The following is a 21,036-nucleotide window of genomic DNA, read 5'->3' as shown; positions in this document are numbered from 1 at the left end:
TATATTTTAAACAAGACACAAAAAACATGTAACCGTAAAAAGAAAAAAAAAATTGGACTTCAAACTATAGCCCTTCTGCAACCCAAAGTCACCATTAAGAAAATGCCCCATGAACAACACAGGGTTCAAGGGCACTGACACCCTGTGCAATTGAATATTCATTTATTACTTCTGACTTCCCAAAACTTAACTACTAACAGCCTGTTGGACTGGACAGCTTTACTGATAATATAAAGTCAATTAACATATATTTTGTAGGTTATATGTATTATGTAATGTATTCTTACAGTGTTAAGAAAATCATAAAAGAAAATACATTTACAGTACTGTGAAAATATTCACATAAGTCAACGTATGCAGTTCAAACCCATGTTTTTCAAGGGTCATTGTATACAGGCAAGCCACAGACTAGAAGGAAAATGTTAGCAATACATTCATCTGGCAAAGGAATTACTTCTTATATAAAGGATTCCAACTCTTCTGTAATGAGTCAAGCAATCTAATGAAAAAAACAGCCAGAGACTTGAACAGATATTTCAGAAAAAAATAAAACCAAAACGACTGCCAATAAGCACATGAAAAGGAGTTAAACATCATTAGTCATCAAGCAAATTAAAATGAGATAGAACTGAGTTCTCATAATTGCATACAAATGTACATAAAATGGCATATACAGTAACTCTGGAAAACTTTGCAGCAGTTTCTTATAAAATTAAACATAAACCTATCTTGTGACCCAGCAATTCCAGTTATTTCAAAAGAGAAATGAAAATATGTTCAGAAAGAATACTCATGATAACTTTATTTATAATCACACCAAATCATAAATAAGTCAAAGGCCCATAAATCAGAGAATGGATAGATTGTGGGATGTTCATGAAATGGAACACTGAGTATATATGCAATATTTACAGAAAGAAACAAACTAAGCAAAAATAAACCAAGTATATATGCAATAACATTGATGAATCTTATTTTGAGCAATGAAGCCAGATGTAAAAGTTAACATGTATAATTCTACTTATATGAAATTCAAGAACAGATAAAACTACTCTATGATGGGGCACCTGGGTGGCTCAGTGGTTGAGTGTCTCCCTTTGGCTCATGGCATGATCCTGGGGTCCTGGGATGGATTCCCACATTGGGCTTCCTGCAGGGAGCTTTCCTTCTCCCTCGGCCTAGGTCTCTGCCTCTCTATCTCTGTCTCTCATGAATAAATAAAATCTTAAAAAAAACCAATGGCAATAGAAAATAGAAAAATAGTTGCCAGGAAGAAAGGGAGGAGTAAATTAATTGGAAAGTGGCATAAGGGAACTTTCTGAGGATGGAAATACAACAGCTTACCTTTTAAATAAATACATATTAAATAGGCATGCTTTAAAAGGCAACTGAGGAAACGTAAGGAATAATGATTGTCATCAGGTTAGAATATTTCATATATAAACAGACATTTTATCAGTTATATAGTTAAAAAAGCACGTATTTTCATTTCCCAGTTATTAATGGCTGACCTATCATGAGTGATAAGATTTCTACTTGAAGTGTGTTGGTCTTTACAGCTGGGACATTTTTATCAGGCCCCTTGTCAAGAGCTGTACTGATTTATAAAATCTTGGCAAACCAAAAACTTCTAGATTTTTGAAAACTGGAGTCAGTGAATGGCATAATAGCATTCCTGTACCATATGGAGGGTAAATGTAATAAAATTTCATCAAAAAAAATTTTGGCAGTGTTAGTTGTGATACACAGAGAAAAGCTTAAAATGCTTAAATAATGAAAAAAACCACTTTGAATTATGTAGGAAAATTTTTATTCAATAAATATAATTTCATAAACTTTAAAAAATTACTGAGAGCTATACAATAACTACATTTACTGACAATGCAAAGAAATTTTAAAGGATTTTATTAGACAGCCACAGTGTCTGAGGTCCTCGATTTTAAACTTTTAAACTAAGTGTTGCTACAGTACTTCCAACTACTTATTTCCCATAAAAATCTAACAATCACCATTACTACAAACATATCACTAGTTATGATCTATTTTTTTGTATGAAAATCACTCAAATGTTCTCACATAAACAGCACTTTAATAATGTTCTATTTTTATGAAAATAGATGACTCATTTCAAGTTAGAAATAAAAGTGTTTCAGAAGCAGGACCAAAATTAATAAACCATGTTTTACATAACTCTTTGGTGTGTTTTTTTTATGAATATCTGCTTATATCATACCCCAAACATGATCTTTACAGGAAAACACAAACATGGATGATTTTCCCTTTCCCCCTGCCCTCAATAATTTTTCAGAGTAGCATATTTAAAATTTTTTTCATATTAATTGTAAATTTTTTTTTTAGTGGCTTTGACTTCTGCCTATCAGACAGGAGTCTCAAGCTTCTCCCAAGCCCAATTTCACAATTCACAATCTTACAGCAGAAACAACCTGTCTGAGTAAAGGAGTCTCCTAATGTGATTTGCCTCGGTATTTAATTTCCTACTCGGGACAGTGCCAGAGTTTGGATTGGGTCTGGAAAGCCTCTGGATATCATGGAGATTGAGACCCAAGGAGGTGGGTAGTTAAGAGAAATTCAAATTGTAAATTCTCCCCTTCTTTCTTCTCAACTCCAAGGCAAGCTTTGTAGCTGTCGTTCTCCTGGCCCGTACTGTAATCCTCCTATCATGAGATTACTGCTTGCTAAAGCTGAGGCAGGGTGCTGAGTTATCTTTTAAAGCAGCTGATGAACGATTTTGAAAACCATCTTGGTGCTTGCTACTATCTTTAGGGCTACAGCCTTCAGACTAGGTAGGTAAACATAAGAAAGTGAGGCAAATAGATTTGAGACCATTAATTAGTAAAAACACATGAAGCATCTTACTCTGGTTTTGGCAGGTTTAAGAGTAAGTTAATTGCTGACGTCATACTTTCCAAAAAACTAAAGAAATATGCAAAAGGGAATTTTTTGGATTACTGGATATGTAATAAAGCCTTAAAAATATGAGCATTAGCACTAGAAAACTATTTAAAGCTCACAGACAAGTTACTTTCTTAAGTAAAATGAAAAAAGCTCTTTCCTTATAATTTTCCTTTAAAAAAGAGATTTTCAACAGAGTAGGATGAGCCTATCAGTGGATGTCACTTTTTTTTTTTTTTTTTGGACATAAAGTTCTTAAATAACTTCAAAGAGTGAATGCAGACAATTATATCAATCACACCTTCAGCACCATATAGGCTAGTTGACCTCCATTGCTGCAGCTGGTCAGAGACTGCTTGATGGCTTTGTAGTCCTTCTCTAGTGCCAGTGGTGAGTTTGGTTTATGGTAAACACACACTGTAAGCTGTAAGGTAGATGTAAGTCCTGTAAGCAGGACTACGACATGTTATTTTGTTATATAAATATTTTACAAGACATTCTCAGAAAAAATAAACTCTGAGTTAACTTCCACTAAACTACCCTAATTGAGTATTTTCTACAGTATTTCCTCTTCCAGAATATGAATTGGTGTGTACATTTTACATTGTAGTATCCCTTTAATGTATTGCCAGAATCACAGTATATTCCTAAACTCAACTTTGGAATATTTCAGTTAAAAAAAAAAAAAGGCTATTAATGAAAATGAACACTTAAGCTGAAATTCATAACCTAATATCCTTGCATTATTGAAACACAGTAGCAAGAAAATAAAAACTTAAAAAAAAAAGTTTACCAGCAAAGTCTTAATTCTTGACTTTACATTCTTTCCCTACCAGCCCAATTCTAGAAGTCTTATATTCATGAGATGGGAAAGGAGTGGAAAGATGCCAAATAAATCCACAGAAAGGAATTATATTCTTGAGAGAAAATTTTGGAAAAACTTATTTAGCCATTTCCATACAATCTTAAACAAATATGTACACAATCATATACTTAGAGCTGGATAAGTTCTTTAATAACCAATAATCATTGCCAATTTAAAATATTACTTTTTATCAAAACAAATGACAACACTGATCAGATGATAAACTCAAGATTGAAATTAAGTACTGAAGTACAATGAGCCAATCAGCAATATGTACCTGATTAATCATTCTTAGCAGTTTAATTTATTGCTGCCATTACCCCCTATGATTTAGCATTTTAAACTTTGTGTCATTTACATCCTGTAGCCACGCCTTAAAATATTCCTTTTAATGGGACACTGGATAGGTTTCACTTTATTGTGGTAGTCTACTATAACTTAGATGAAATATACTAACCTAAAAATAATAGGATTCTTATCTAAAATCCTTTATTCTAAATTCTAGCTTACTGAAAGGCAAGAGCAAGTCTAAATTAGCTACAGAAAGAGGCTCTTATCTTTTTGATTTAATTACCCTAATATTCTGATTTTGTATAATTAAAAATATTTGCAATACTTAAATACTGTCCAAACTTTTTATTGATATAGTTGAACTTTACAACAGTGTCATAAAATACTATAAACAGAGCCTTCAGATAGAGGAAAAAAAAACAAATTTAAATATATTAACCAGATTAAAGCATGCAAAAGATCCAATGATAAACACATTAAATAATAATATGCTAATGGTATGTAATTTACCCACAATAGGTTCTTTATATTCTGTCACAAAAATATTAGTAAACATCAATTTGAAATTTGGTGAATGGACTTGATTCCTGATTTATATATATAATACACCCTTTGTATGTATATGGTTAATTTTACTGGTTGTGTTACAGTATTTAGAGAAGTTTGGTACTGGTTTATATTTACTACCCACAATGCAGTAAATAATGATAGGAAATGCATTCTCCTAATTTGCTCTGTGAACTTAGAAAGCACTGAAGAATTAACAACATGGGTCATGAGGGACCAAAATTCCTTTCTATTCACATTAACTTTTCGCATGAAAAGCTTCAAATATAACTCTAATAAAAAAATAGAGTTTTTTCAAGGCAAACTTTTTAGCATACTTTACAGAAGCAGATTTGAATAGAAGACTCAATAACCAAGCTAACACTAAAAAATACAATTAACTAGGAATTACCTCCCTTTTCTACCTTGATATTAAAATACAATGGCCTTAGGAAGAGGCTGAAATGCCATTAGGAGTCCCACATAAGCATGAGGGACAACCCAGAGGTGGAAAACGTCTCTTTCACAAATTCTAACATGTTCGGATTTAAATTAAATGGGTTGAAAGGGGTTTATGTTAATGCTTTTTATTTGTTTGCCATTGTAACTCTGAGTGGGTATGAAATACTTCAGAAATTTCAGAAAGTAATTCTGCAGAACTAGTGTGGCCATTACAGGATGATCACACTGAATTTTAGGAAAGGAGTTGAAATGGTTCCCACAAAGTACTACTGCCCCTTTAACAAGTAGATGAGTCCATTGTGGAGAGAGTCAAGATGCTCCTGTCGTTGGTATAGAAAGGATCCGATGCACTCCAAGATCTAAAGTAACAATAAGAGAAAAGTTTGGCTCACCAGGACCTATGTTTTAAGTGAGACAAAAATTTACCCTAAAACTTAGGATCAAAATGCAATTTGAATATTAAAATAATCACTTACTGATTTTTTTTAAATGCTAAAGAGAAGTTCTTCATACTAGCCTTGAATGATCAGTCTATATAATATAAAAACTTGAAAAAAATAATGCTCTAGTCAGTTTATAAAATATTAGCCAAAATTCAGGCATTCATTAGCATTGACACAATTTCTATAAATATTAAATGAGATGCTTTTAAGATCTTAACAATTCAATAAGAAATTAATATGTTACTAAGAGTTATGCACAGTTTTACTGAAAAGCAACTAGGCTGTATTTTGACATCACAGAAGCAAAAAACATCCCACTTACCAAAAACTTTGGAATGAAATAGTACTATGTTAATATATTATACTATTTCTTTTCAGCTATAAATTCTATTCTAAAGATTTTAGCATAATTAGCTTGACTGCAGTGAATTGTTTATTCAATAGGTATCAAAGACAGCTGTAGTTTAGTATGGTTTTCACTTAATTGAGAACAAATAAACCTCTAATGGTCTGGAAAAGTTAACTACTGTCTGAATAATAAGGCCTATAAGCAATTAATTCTATACTGCTTTATTTGTAGCTCTATTAATTTAAGCTGAAATAACTCAAGACCAGAAATAGTCTTCCATGCTTAAAACAGCCTAACCCATTTCAAGGACAGTATCAGGATTACCAAGTTAAAGGTAGTTTTTTCTTAGAAGATTAGAAGCACTAAACAATAAATACATTTTATATAACTTTTTCCAGGGTTCCCACTTTTTAAAGAGGTTAGAGGAAGAGACTAGCTTTTAAAACGGCTTTTAAATTCACTCTTATCAATAAAATCTTTAAAAAAAAATAAATAAATTCACTCTTATCAAATATCCAGTTTCCTTGAGATTCTGTATGTGGTTTAAGTTTAAATCAATTAAGCAAACAGTCATAATGAACTTTGGAACCTAGAAATTTTACAAAGTTGGTAAAGAGGAACATAAATAAGCTACAACCATGCTGGTATAGTTCATAGATTCTCTAATTTCATTAGTTTCTAATTTAGTTGTTTCCAGAAAAACTAGTTTAAGGAAGGGCTTGTTTACTACCGTCTCTCTCTAGTACCTAGAACTGCATCTGGTACACTGCAGTCAGTATGTGTAAAATGAATGAATGAGACTATAAACATTTCTTAAAAGTATTTATCCAAGATAAAGTATGCTTAGACACATATGACAAAACATAATTGCCAACACCCTAATTACTGGGAGTCCAGTTTCATTCCCAAACTGCCAATATTTTATATTAGTTTTTCCTCTTTTCCCACCATTGCTTACATAGAAGAATTTTATTAGGTAAGGTTTCCTTTGTTTTTGATCTTTTCAAAGCACACATGTGCATTCACATGTTAAATATCATATTTGACAGAACATTAAATACTGGAACTACATATTATTTATTAATTCCTTTCTATTTAGAAAATAGGTTTGATTAGGATGAAGTAACTGTTGGTAAAATGCATAAAGAAAATCATTTATTGCTGAAGTATAGCCCTTTAGTGTACAACACGGCATATCCTTTACACAGCACCATGATGCTACATTTGAAACCAAGTTTGCAATATGGCATATTCCTTTAAAAACATCAATTAATAAAATGTAAGATTTTTTGTGCCTGGATAGTAAAAGTTTAATCAGAATAATGTGCATATGAAAGCACTAGTTGTACTTCTCAAGTGATGCTCATTACCTCTTATGTTTAATATGTTAAGATAACAAATATCCAAGGCTTCTACATCCCGTAAGAGAAGTATTAGCTCTGTTTCACCTTTTAAGTTAGACATAAAATAGAAATGTAGAATAGATGCTGTTCCAAAATCAAAACAGAAATGCCAAACATATTTCACTAATACAATTATATGGAAAAAACAAAAACCAAACTCCACGTATCAAAATTACTTTCAAAGTTTAAATATAATGTTAATGGATCTATGATAATTTTCATACAGCCCTTTGGAAAGCACCAAGTGATTTTTCATATTGTATGATTTTTATCCACTAGAAAAAAACTGAACAGATCTCAAAAGCCTTTTTATATTACTCATTTAAAGACAAAAGGAGAATAATGTTCTTGGTTACAAGAACATAACCTGAGATGCTGGATAAAATTGGTAAGATATTTATAGTCTGTCAAGGAAGATATTACTATTAAACATTTTACTAGGAAAATAAAAAAATAAAGTCTTACAAATGAAAATACTATGATACAATTTTAAGTGAAATAAAATACAGATGATAACAGCCACCTTCAAGGGAACATGCTGAAATAAATTCCACATTTCCAAGGGCAAGTTCAAGGGTATAAAGCAGTATAAAAGTGGCTATGTAAAGAAAAATGGGGGCATCACCTGAATAACTGATATCAAAAAAATAAGAATATATTTAAGTAAATATTTTTGGCTTATTTAAAATTAATTATAGTTTTTTAATAGTTAGTGAATATGTATACTGTCATTAAAGAGAACTTCCTGTTGAAGTAGAAATTTAAAAAATTCTGTGGAAGTTCTATAGTAGTCTCAGTCTAACTTTCACCTTAGTTCTGTACAGTAAAGCTGTCTTAATAAATAAAATACTATAAAGTAGGTCCTTCTGGAACTTCTTTTGGAAAATCTGGTGGCCTGAGGACACGAAAGAGCTGCTTTCTTCTAATGTATTTTATAATACAATTGTGTAAGTCATAATACATAAGTCCCAATAAATTTAACTGCTCATAGTAATTCTTTCTATGTAGAATAAAATTACTACAAAATGATACCACAGCATTATGGAAATATTTCTGATCACATATTCAATAAATGGAGACTGAAACCACAGACATTACATTTAAGAATGCTATTTAAAAATGCGACTGTACAATAAAGACATGGCCATAACTAAAGGCAAGGTGGAAACTAATAAGTTTGTTAGTAAATATTACCTGAATTCTATGACACATGAATGAGAATTACTCATCATTTTTAGAATAAAAAGCTAAGCAACTATTAAAAATTATTTTATCAGCAGATAATAGTGTCTCTTCCACGCTCTGTTCCCTGCCCGTGGGGTACTTTCTAAACTTTTCCGTGCCATGGCACATGTAGAAAGTGATTATTCATGTGGTACATGGTAAACAATGGAGATCACCATCTATCTATCCTGCCCATCTATAACTCTTCATGCACACCAGTGTATTGCTGCTCTCACTTTATGATATGATAAAATTCACCTTAAGCTATTTCTACCTCTTATTGTTCCCTGAATAATAATATGTCTCTTGGGGAAATACATGAAGAGATGAACGCATTTTACTTTTAAATAAATTTAAGTGGCATTTACCAAAACACGGTATTTTTGTTATGACCCACAAGAAAAAGCACTGATAAATCTAATTCAAGAAACAGATCTGGGAGGGGACAGAAATGCTAAGATTCTTCTAAACCATAATTTAAGATGCCTGTTCTAACTTATACACTTTTTATTAAACCATGAAAACAAGTAAAAAAAAAGAACTCATTTTAAAAACCTCATTACAGAGATAAAATGGTTTAGGAGAGAAGTATAGCCTTTTGTGTTTATAAATATCTCAAAGTCTCAAATGACTGACCCGAAAGTAGACATGAAAAGTAAGAAAGCAAAATCCTTTGACTTTGCTATTATGTGTAGACTATTCTGCAAATACAAAAAGCAAAAAATACAGAAAATAAAACAGTAATATAAAGTATAGTAAAAAAAAAGAAAGTATAAAAACCAAGTACCATATACACACTCCTATCACATTTTAGAAAGATTGTAAAGCAAATTTTTTTTGTTCATTAGATGAAGTCTCTTCAAAGATGCTTCTCTTCCTTTATTAGAGAAAGAGCCCCCCACCCCAAAGCCACAAAGTGAAATCTACCAAAGAGTGCTAATAAATAGCACACCTCCTGCTTTAGTTGGTCAAATCAGCTGCTGATTTATTAGGTATCTAGAGATGCAGGTTCATTCTGTTCCAGTTTATAGGACACTCATCTGCAGCAAAGGCTACTTAGAGAAATTTCACACCTGCTGACATGAGTTGGACTACATCTTCCTACTACTCGTTCCAGCATTCTTCCAACAGATGCGCACGCTGTTTCTCCTTCTGAGAAACAGCACATGGAGTCCAAGCACTTGATACTTGAATTTGTTTCAGTAAGCTGGAGGAGATGAAGCAGAAAAAAATTAGTTATTTATAGATCTGGATTTCCAAAAAGCATTAAAAAAAACCCTACAATAACCACTTTAAAACCAAAAGTAATGTATATAAATATAAATTCTCTATAATATGGAAATGTATGGAAGGCTTTAAGACTAATATACAAAAAAATTTAAAAGGCACTGTGTCCTAAATTAGAAGTTGAATAAAATAATTATATAAAAATAAGTAGCTGGATATTATTAAAATCTGCAAAGATTTTGGATTTTAATACCTTATTTTAACAATTTATTATAGCCAAAATGATTTACATCAACCACTCAAATTGAATGAATTTAATTCTTGAGTTTTTGCTTAGGTGAAATGCTCCTGCAATTTCAATTAAAAATGTTTAGCAACTGAGAAATACAGTGTGTGAACCATTCTGAAGACTGGGAAATAATAACCAGGCAGGCCCTATCCCCAATCTTCAACAACAGAGGCAGCAGCAAATTCTTTATGTAGTGTTTACTATGTGCCAGGTTCTAAGCATTCTACATATATTCACTGAAATTATCCTTGAAAAATTATTTTATAATCCTTGAAAAATTACCCTGGAGAAAAAAGCATCATTTACCTTAAATTTGCTAAGCAACTATTAAGTGCCAATCATGCCCATGATCAGCTTATTTTGCTTTTTAAAAATTTATTAACTTACTGTATTAAAATCTACTAAACAAATGACTTACTATTTTTAATAATTTCTGAAGATATACAAGATTTATACTGATTCAGGAACAGATAACCCAGCAAAATAAAGCCATTACTACCAATAATTTTAATCCTGTTAAGATGAGGGAAAGAAATGGTATGATCACATAGCCCAATGAATCCCAACCCTGGTTTTGACTCAGTCAAGTGTACGCCTTAATTTCTTAGGGATATCATTTTAAACAAACTTATATTCATTCACTTTCCTTTACATATACTGTGTAACAAATCTTTGGAAAGCATAGAGGAAGAACAAAAATAGATTCATTCGAGTGTTGCAATTCACAAAGGTTGGGAATCACCAAGTGCTGAGTAGTAGGCATGGCAACATGGGACATTTGTGGAGATGCTCACAATGGACAGAAGACAATATGATGGAACATAAATAACCTGGTGCTCTGAATATAACAGGTGAGGTTCTGCAAAATCCCTGCTCAGAGTACAACTTGCCAAATACCAAGCAGTGAGAGACAACATGGTTCCTGTCTGGCAATTACCTAACTGCATCAATGTTCTAGAGTCTGCTAAGCACTGAGAAATAGCCAAATTTTAGTTGTTCTTTCAATACAATACTTTTGGTTTAGGACTGTTTATGGTACTGCTACTTACACTGTGTTTTGAGAGATGTTTACAGATGTCTCATGATAAAAAGTTCTGCGGCTGATTAAGTAAGTTTGGGAAACACGAATTCAATGATGGTTTACACAGACTTTCTGGGTAAAGGATTCTAAGTCAGGATGCATGGTCAGTCTTCAGAGAAAGAGACACAGTGCAATTCTCAAACTTTTTTTTTTTTCTTCAGTAAAATCTTTTCCTCCTACCCCCACTGCCCTTGGGGATCAATCAACCCTAGGAAGAACACTGATATTCAGAGGAATAGTTTAGGAAATGCTGGTTTAAGTAAAAGGATTTTTTCAGTCTCCCAGTCTCCTCCTTGAGTCCTTGAGCTCCAGTTTCCCCCATCTCAAAATCACCCTCAATAGGTAGCAAGACTCGAAAGCTACCACATGCTCAAAGGTAAAGTACAATACTGCAAGGAGGTTTTAAGGCCCTTTATAACTTGACCTTGGGCTACCTTTCTTGCTCAACTTCCCAATGCTCTTGTAAAGTCTTCACACAGCCAACCAATACAATGTTCCTTGCTTTTGGGTGGTATGTTAGGGCCTGTCAGCAACTGGGATCAGAATGCTGATCCCTATACCTAGTTCAGTTTAAATACCATCATCTCCATGAAATTTCCTTCACCTCTCCAAATATCAGTAATCTCTCTCTGGATTCTATTCCACTGCTTGTTTGAGTAACTAATATGGCACAAGCAATTAAATTCAACTTGTATTTATTGAGCAAGGCACTGTGCTGGTTCCTAGAGGGGATAGCAATCTAATGAGTTAATAATTGTAAAGAAAGGGTGGTAGATAAATCAGGAACAAATAATGGCAGTTACATTAATGGAGGAATGCTTACTATGTATGTGCCAGTTCCTATGTAAGATGCTTCTTGTGTAAGATTATTCTTGTGTAAGATTATTCTCATTTAAAACTTATAACAAACTTTTGGGGAAAGAACCATATTCAGAGACATTTTACAGATGAGGAGACAGAGAAGTTAAGAATTTGTTCAAGATCACCCTGCTGAGGCTTGAGTCTTGGTTTAATTCCAGAGCTCAAACTCCTTTATCATGCCATTATACTTCCTGCTTATAATTATGGTAATGAGGCTGACTACAAATATTAAAAAACAGGAGGGAAGGCTCAACTCCAGATGTTGTTGTTGGTACTGGGGAGGGCATGAAAGAGTTGATGAAAAAGATAGCATCTGAAACACATTTTAAAGACTGGGTGGGATTTCAGTAGCTGGAGATGGGAGAGAAAGAGCACTCTAGGCTAAGCGAAGAGAATGAGTAATTATGTGTGGGTAGAAAAGTATGATGTGTATTCAGCACATGTTTAGCCTAAGTGTAAGGAAGTAGTTGTTACACCTGACCCCTTCCAAAAAAGACAAGTGTGATCCATGGATCAGTGTTGGTCTGAAAACATTTGTTACTGGCCTGTGGGTAGGTTAAGTGTTTCTGGTCTGTATGAATAAGAGGTTAGAAAATTTTATAGTAATTTGACAGAATACTTTTATAACTGTTGAATCTCATAATTTTAAAGTCTGGGCTCATTTTATATACCTTTTAAATTTCAATTCCTAGTACACAGTTTGATCCTTAAACAAGATGGCTTTGGACTGCACAGGTCCACTTACACATACATTTTTCTTAATAAATACATATACAGTACTATAAATATATTCTCTCTTCCATTTGATTTTTTCCTGTGGTTTACTTTATTGTGAAAATACAGTAATAATATCTATAACATACAAATTATGTGTTAATTGGCACTTTATGTTATCGATAAGGGTCTCAGTCAACCGTAGGCTATTGGTGATGTTTTTGAGGAGTCAAAACTTATACCTGGATTTTTTACTGCATGAAGGGCCAGCATCCCTAACCCACACATTGTTCAAAGGTTACTGTAACTCATTTATTGTATTTTACCAAAGTATTGGTCCATGATGGTCTGGAAATTAAAAACAACAAACTGATCTTTCACATTTGTCTAGAGAACACTAAACTAGACCAGAGCCTATAGAGAGCAAGGAGTTTGCCCCGTACTTCTTAATTTAACAACTTGTGCTTTGCTTATATAGCTGGTGCTCAACTTTCAAGAATTCATTAAAGATGACATCCATTAAGTCAGCAGCATTTGAGTGACCACATATGCACAGCATACCGCTTAGGTCTGGATCTGACTTTAGGTAATTATGTTGCTTTGCATTCATTACCTTTCACTTTAAAATCTAAGGACAGGTATTTACACATGGATAACCCCAGAGAGAGTAAACATCTCAAGATATCAAAAATATTATAAATAAATGACTTCTTTAGATCACCTTTTGAACTAGGCAAAAATATATTTCCTTTTTTTCTCTAAAAAAAAAAAAAAAAATACCCAGCTGCTTTAAAAATGCTGAATGCTGGTTAACTGTGTTTCTGTAAAGCTGCTATATATATAAAAAACTACACCATTCTCTAACAAACGTCCAAGCTCTACCACTTTCTCATATACATATCTTTGATCACATATTCAGGAACTAGGAGCTCAGCCAAAGTACATGTAGCCACAGCTGCCAATAAGTGGGAGTAGGAAAAGGGTGGAGCATTTAAATCTCATTTCATTCAAAGTTAAGGAGAATCTCCTTTTATGTGTGTGTGCATGTGTGTATGTGTTTTGGACTGCTTATAAATACCAGACAAGAAAAAAAAAAAAAAAGGCAAAGTAATGGGAGTGAGACCCCACCTGGTGGCACTTAAATTTACCAGAAATTTTGATTTATTGGTAAGACTCTTTCACTATCATACTTGCTTCCCAGGAACAACCACATATCTTAGAGCTAAAAGGGCTGTCAAGCAAAACTATGGAGATTCAACATGACTATGTATGGCTAATAAAAATTTTCATCTTTATAGAACTTACCTTTTGAAATAAATTGACTCACTGCTCTTATTTTCACTATTTTATATCAATGATAGAAAACATTTAGAAGTTTCTCCTAGTCTTCTACCTTCTTCTACCTTCCTTGAATCTTCTAAATGTTAGAAAATTGTCATAGATCTCTAAATTATTTAGTCATTCCTATGACATCTTACCTATCAAATCAAATCTTAAGTCTAGATAAGAATTATCAAACTATTAATTATATTTGTTCTTTTGTCTTTATTTTTTACAAGATTTTATTTATTTAGTCATGACAGACAGAGAGAGAGAGGCAGAGACATAGGCAGAGGGAGAAGCAGGCCCCTCGCAGGGAGCCTGATGTGGGACTTAATCCCCAGACTCTGGGATCATCACACCCTGAACCAAAGGCAGCTGAGCCACCCAGATGTCCCTGTTCTTTTGTCTTTAAAACAGTTTTATAATAAATATACAATCAAAGTGAGAGTCCTGTAGTCTTAAAGGAGATATTTGGAAACTGTAATTATGAAAAAAAAAAAAGTTGTGTTCCAGGAAGTGTTTTTCTTTTTAATGTAAATTCAAAAGTCATCAAATAGTATTGATTTCCAAATTTGGTTAAGAATAATAAACTCCTTAAAACAAGTAATGGCTTCAACTTCTTATTCAGAATTGCCAGAAGCAGCTGTTCAGCCATGGCTTTTAGAAGACTGCTGTCTCTCTCACTCAAGGCCCATTTCTTCAAAACATGCCTCAAAAGCTCACATTCATTCACTCTTCTACATTATCTTTCCTCTTTCTTTTTCCTCAAGTAAAATAAACAACTTTGGAAGATAGTTATAAATATCTCCATATTGTCTTTTAGGGATCTCCAGAGAGGAGATTTCTGTACATGTTGCCTAAATTTAACTATGAAAATAAACATACAAGAACATTTATCAGGTATGTTATTTTAATAATTTGGTTGATTCTAGTTTCAGAAAGACTGAGGTCCCTTTATTTTAATGATGTGGTTACATAAATAATAATATCTAACTAGGAATTTGAAGTTTAGGTGAAGAAGAATATCACTATCTATAAAAAATGATAAAATCATTCATTTTAATGGAAGGGGTAAATCAGAATAGCACTAATTAAAGCATGGTACAGCTGATGTTAAGAATTCAGTTTTCTAAGTATCAACCATTCACAGAATGTCAGAGGTTAATTTTTTTTATAGAAATAATGTCAACACTAATATTTTTCTTCATTTCAACTTCCAGATGAAAAAGCTGCTCAAATAAGCACAGATTTTAAAATAACATTAGTTTTGTAAAGTGTTGTATTTATCAGGTATGCATGTAGGTCTTGCTTCTCATGGCAGCCTTATTATTATTATTATTTAAAAAAAATATCCAATTCTATTTGTTTATAAAATTTTACTTAGAAAAGTACTGCTTTTAGCTGCAAACAACTGAATAGAGACCATTATGGTTTTCTGTTCCTTTCATAGTTCACTGCTTTGTTAAATGAGACAGGAGCTGTAAGTATCTTTGTCACACAAGAGGAAGGTGACTTGTATTTGGTTGAAACTATCTAAAATATTTCCTTTGTTGTTGTTGTAAGTAGTGGCAGCTTTCAGGTCTGGGGCTTAGTATCCAGATCCACAATGAGAAAGGTCAACAGCCCTAACATCCTATTGCTATTCCTATAGTTGCTAGGTACAGCTGAATAGAGAGCATCCAGAGCAGGCCAGGAATCTAGGGACACATAAATGACAAAACAATGGAGGCCAAAGAGGCAGGTCATAGTGGAGGGAGATGACTAGAAGGCTCTAGCTGTGACACTAGGGCTCAGCATCATTGTCTGCCTGATTTGGCAAGGCTGGCCACATTTCAATTACAGAAAAACCAAAATAGAAAAGGGGTATTATATACCACTTATTTTTTTGAAATGATTTTTATTTCAAAATATATGCTACCAGCAGAAATATATACGAAAAATATTCAAGATATACTTCACTCAACCAATGAAAATTCAGTGATAAGCAAAAAAAACCCTGTAGGTCAGAGCAATTTTACTAAAGTCATATTCATGGTTTCATGGTTCTTCTAGCTTCTTGTTTATAGGAAGAAAGACCAACTATCACAGGATGATGAGAAAATTCACTCATCACCCCTTTTACAGGCCCCTGTTATTAGGAGCATTCTAAGAACCTAATTCTCAACTACATTATACATTTTAATGGACATTTTAAAGCAAAGTGGTACCAGATCCATGTCTTATGAAATATCCACTTGAAATTGAACCTTTGGGAACTTTTGGGGACATAATTTTATAGCTTTAGTCTTATCAGGTCCCAAATGGATTATCTGCTTTGTGGATTATCCAGGGCATAACATAAATCCAGACCAGCTTCCCCTCTTTACCCAGTGAGCTCTTCAGCTGAGTCTTCTTCCCAGCCCAGTCAGGGTATATTTTTAAAACAAAAAATGTTTCTATATTTATCAAAGCAATATACAAGATTAATATACAGTAAAAATAATCATACGGAGCACCTCAAAAAAAAAGTCCAGAATTGTTTTGAATTTCTTTTCAGTTAATAGTAAGAGTTGATCTTCAACAATTTTCATTTAGAGCAGTTCACTAAAGGAATCTAATTTAAAAATATGTCTTCCAGAATAATTCAGGTTTTTCAAATTACTGTACATGTTCTATGGTCTGATTCAATGGTAGAGTTAATATTTATAATTTTCAAGTAGATTTGTTTGAAAGTTTCACCATTTATGAGGTTTTATCTCAAATGAGACAATAGCACCTTACTGACCAGTAATTATAATATACAGGTAATCGAAGTAAAAATGTAATTATTAGTAGTAAGAATTTTTATCCTCCATAATTACTATCAAAATATTTTGCAATTCCCAAGAAGTGGTTGTTAGGGTTTACTCAAGAGGTGAGTGAATCAAGTCCTTATCAATTCATACTTTTTTGTTGTGAAGATATAACTATAAAAGTTTATGAAAACTAAGAAGTGAGAGTCTGATGAATATCAGTCAAAAGAAAATTATTCAGTACCCAGTACTCATTCATTCTATCATTCAACTCAAGAGCTAGACTCAGATAAGTAATCTGATGTCTAACCCATTTAAATGTATAAAATGTATACAAATACCATTTTAAATGGGAAAACTGATTTCAGAAATAACAGAAATAGCATGACATATTTTCAAAAGAAGTGAAAAGTAATAACTTCTTGAATATAAACAGTAGGTTGTGGGAATATCTTACTAGGTTAGAATTTGAGGTGAAGTATGATTTAACTCCAAAGGATGGACATATAAAAAATGTAAAGATAACAAAAAAGGAAGACAAGTAAACAAAAACAGTAAACATATGAGAAACAATGAAGGATTAGTAAAGTGAAAACTGAAAGTCAGGCCAGTTCTCCCATAGCATGCCCCAACCATGAGAACTTAGCGGATATGTCCCCAGGAAGGTCCAGCGCAGTACTACCTAGTGCACGCAAGAACTGTCCTGCTGGCTGCAAGCCTCAGCTAGCAGGTGCCTACTGTCCTCCCCTCTGTGCTTGCTTTCAGCAAATTCATATGCTGAGCTGACTGAACCCTTATCTTCTTCCATCTGGAAGGACAGAAAAGCAGTAAGTCTCATATTACAGAACATTACTCTCACTGTAAAATAGGTTTAGAATCAAAACAGCAAGTTGGGGTCCACAATCTGCGAGGCACAAATGAATGTTCACACAACACAACATTCATTTACTGTCACAGAAGAGAGCTAACAGCAGCTTCTTAAGGGGAATACAACAAAGCACACAAATTAAGCCATGATTTTCCAGTGCACAAAGTTAAATTAAACCAGATTTCCATCAATAAAATTCATTTTTTTCTATTAAATTCCTTGCCATCAAGATTTAGGGTTCTTATTGCAAAGGTATGTACTCCCCTTTTCACAACTCTTATGCTCCCTTCTCAAAAGACTTCTCTAAGTGATCTTCAACATAATAGAAGGGTCACTTACATGGCCTTTCAAATGCTAGATATGTGGGTAAGGTTGGGGCTTGACTTGTTTAACAAAATTAATTTAATCCTTAATTTGAAATATATCTTTTAAGTAGTGCTAATTTACACACATTTTTATTCTTTACTTTTTCTAAGTAGTATGTGCCCATAGACATGCTAATTTGAACCTTTTTTAAATGGTAAGAAAATGTCCTCAATGAATAAAAAAACAAATTTTTCCTCATTTCTATATGTTTTCTCAGTCTTAGGACTGACCAACAATTATTTCTATCAAAAAAAGATGCTAAGGTGAATGTCTTACATGTATAAAAAATAAAGTAGTAAAAGTCCTTGGTTTCAAGAGTGCAATAAGCTTATGTAAAGATAGCTTATTTTTACTACAGCTTTGCCTATAATACAGGAGATGGAAAGTACTTAAAATGAGTTTTCTTTCATTAAAAAAGTTAAGTTTTCTATGAATGGTTCTTAAGAAGTACTAACCTGATTAAGGATTTGAAAAACTCTTAAAGATATTTTATATCTGCAGTTTTCCTCTTTGTCCCAACAGTAAAGCTACAATGGATCACACCCCAAGAATACTGTTCAATGCAACTCAAAAACAAGATGTATTCAAAATTCACAGGATGCATCAGCAGATAGCAGATAGATGTATGTGAGCACTTGTTCTTCATGCATCTATGAGCAAATGCCCACCCAGAGGTCACTCACTGCTCATTTAAACAACTGGTATTTCTCCCTGGCCTTTGGTTGAACACAGTATTTTTTCTTTTTGTTCTCTGATGCTGACAATAAGTAAACAGACCACAGAATGTAAAATGATCACCGGATAGGTGAAAAACCTGGAAGCTCAGACAGGTGAACTGATTTGGTTAGGACACACAAGCTGAAGTACCAAGGGCATTATTAACAGCCAGGTCTGCTGTCTCCCCAATAGGGCTCTTCTTTTGCCTTACTACCTGATTGGAGAGCGGCTTGCAGCAAAGGCTACCTGACTAGTATAGTCTGCTCTCATTGTGTTTTGTTCACAAATGAATGTTAAGCTTATCACACTGTTTCAGAAACTGGGATCTCTCTAATTTATGATATCCTTACCTCATTTTTTTTTTTTTAGTTTATCATTGCTCAAAACAAAAACCACATGGCTTGATTTAAGTCAACATCATATGTGAACATATATTTCATAAAACAGCAAGATTATTCACAATGCAAAAGTTATCTTCACTTGACCAAAGAGTTTGCAAGAGTGTTCTTTTAAATAACAAGGTCTCCTATTGTTTTAGAGTTAAATAATTGGATATTCAAAGGCACATATGGATAAAATGTGTTATACATATTTGACTCAACCAAAGCAAAGGTGAAGGCAAATCTTCAAGTTTGGTTTGATTTTAGTTCTTATATTAAACATAAATTTTAGTTGACTACCACTTAAACACTCATTTTTATATTCATGTACCATTATTATACCTTTGTAATTCAAAATAGAATATTTCAAAAATCTGGAAGATGATAAGAATAAAATCGAAAAGTTTGATAAAACTTGAGAGCAGCTCAAAATTGGGAACTCATAGGATTACATAAGACATTATTTAAGCAATGCTTCATCAAAGCCATTTGCTTGATCAAATGAACACAGATAGATTAGAAACCTCTTTGAGAATAAAAAGTAAATAAAAAATATAATTAAGAATACACAAAATACTGACAGGGTGAGAAGTTGAAGAGTGCCAAAAATTTTTTTTTTAGTTATATTAACTTTTCCTTTTCAAATTAGACTATAGTTAAAGTTAATAAATAGTTCTGGTATCTTAATATCAAATGTTTCAGGATTTAAGCTTTCATGCTCTTTCATCAAAAGACATGTCTATACTATTGATTATTTTTGTGGAAACTGACAGAATGGATCTGTCTGTAGAGATAAAGATATAAATTTAAGAGATACAGTATAGATTGTGCAATTTATAGATGCACTAAACAGTAGCAAGGATATGAAATGCTTCAGCAGCCATTACAGTGTACAAAGACAAATACACACGTGTATTTATAGCACAGACTAAGGCAAGATAAAATATGGGCAACTCTCACTTCCAAGTTACTGAAACTTAAAACTTTAAACTTTATGATGAATTTCTGTAGCTTAAGTTACTCAACATGCAGGAGCATCCTTAATTATGAAAATAATGACAAGCAGAAGCATTAGAATTGTACTATAAAAGGTAGTTAAGGTGATATATATATATATAAAATAAGATACAGATCTCTGTCCTGTTATGCTAAATTTTCATCTGAATTTTCTTCTCAAAGAAGAAATGGATATATATTTTTAAGTTTTAATATACATATTAGTAAAGGTCAGATTAGAGACAGAGCTGTGCGAACAAAAATGCCCCACTCTTAATTCATGCCTCTGCCCATCTTTTGAATATTGTTTCATTGATCTTTAGCATGCAGAAGAGTTAACAAGGTTCTACTCCTCCTACTCTACCTAAGTTTGCTCAGCTGATTCCTTGCCCTCGACAATGGCTGCAGTGCGATGAACTCGTCACTTAAAGCAACTGTGTTGGAGTACATCTATAAGTGGACAGAAAAGGGATGGTACATACAACAAGTCAGTGAGCTGTATTCATCACCTCAGAGACAGACACAGGACAAACTTTGTAAAGACATCTGTTCCTCCAAGAATAGGAAATATCATACATGGTACACATACATGACTGACATTTGTAGGGCTGTTGGCTTTGTTATCAAAATAATTTATTCTTCACTCTTAATACCACATGGTTATTCTGGAGAAAGACAAAGTTCGAAATAAATGTTGACAACTCTTTTTTTGATGTTTTTTTCTTGCTACTTTTGGTTAACAATGAAGTATCTGAGAACTTTCTAACCACTTCTTCATCATTTGAAATCAGTAGTAATAGTATAAGTCTGAAATAATAAAGATTACTGCATGTAGCAAAGGAATAATGTCACACATAGGATGTGAATGACCATATACTGTTTCAGCAAAAAAGGAAAAAAACCCAAAAGACCCTTCTAGCAGGCTAGAAGAGCTCTGAGTGGAAGTA

The 21,036-nt window shown here is 33.0% G+C and overlaps 1 protein-coding gene across 7 annotated transcripts in view; it reads right to left on the bottom strand.

Moving 5' to 3' along the window:
• Window positions 1-1,793: 1,793 nt before the first annotated feature.
• The window catches only part of ATP11B (ATPase phospholipid transporting 11B (putative)), a 121,648-nt gene continuing 102,405 nt past the window's right edge, over window positions 1,794-21,036 (bottom strand). For 3 of the 7 annotated variants that reach the window (XM_072807543.1, XM_072807542.1, XM_072807540.1), the window contains 2 exons: window positions 9,570-9,703; window positions 1,794-5,436 (listed from right to left, as the gene is read on the bottom strand). In XM_072807543.1, coding sequence (XP_072663644.1) covers window positions 5,355-5,436; window positions 9,570-9,703 — 216 coding nt within the window. In that variant the 3' untranslated portion in view covers window positions 1,794-5,354. Of the gene's footprint in view, window positions 5,437-9,448; window positions 9,704-17,444; window positions 17,571-20,453; window positions 20,540-20,697; window positions 20,755-21,036 lie in introns of those variants that run through there. The other 4 variants (XM_072807537.1, XM_072807538.1, XR_012021779.1 and 1 more) reach the window with 4 other exon arrangements.

Source organism: Canis lupus, chromosome 31 (assembly GCF_048164855.1).
Source record: "Canis lupus baileyi chromosome 31, mCanLup2.hap1, whole genome shotgun sequence".
Lineage (NCBI taxonomy): Eukaryota > Metazoa > Chordata > Mammalia > Carnivora > Canidae > Canis > Canis lupus.
The sequence above is the reverse complement of the archived record's forward strand: the minus strand, read 5'-3'. Positions and strand labels throughout refer to the sequence as shown.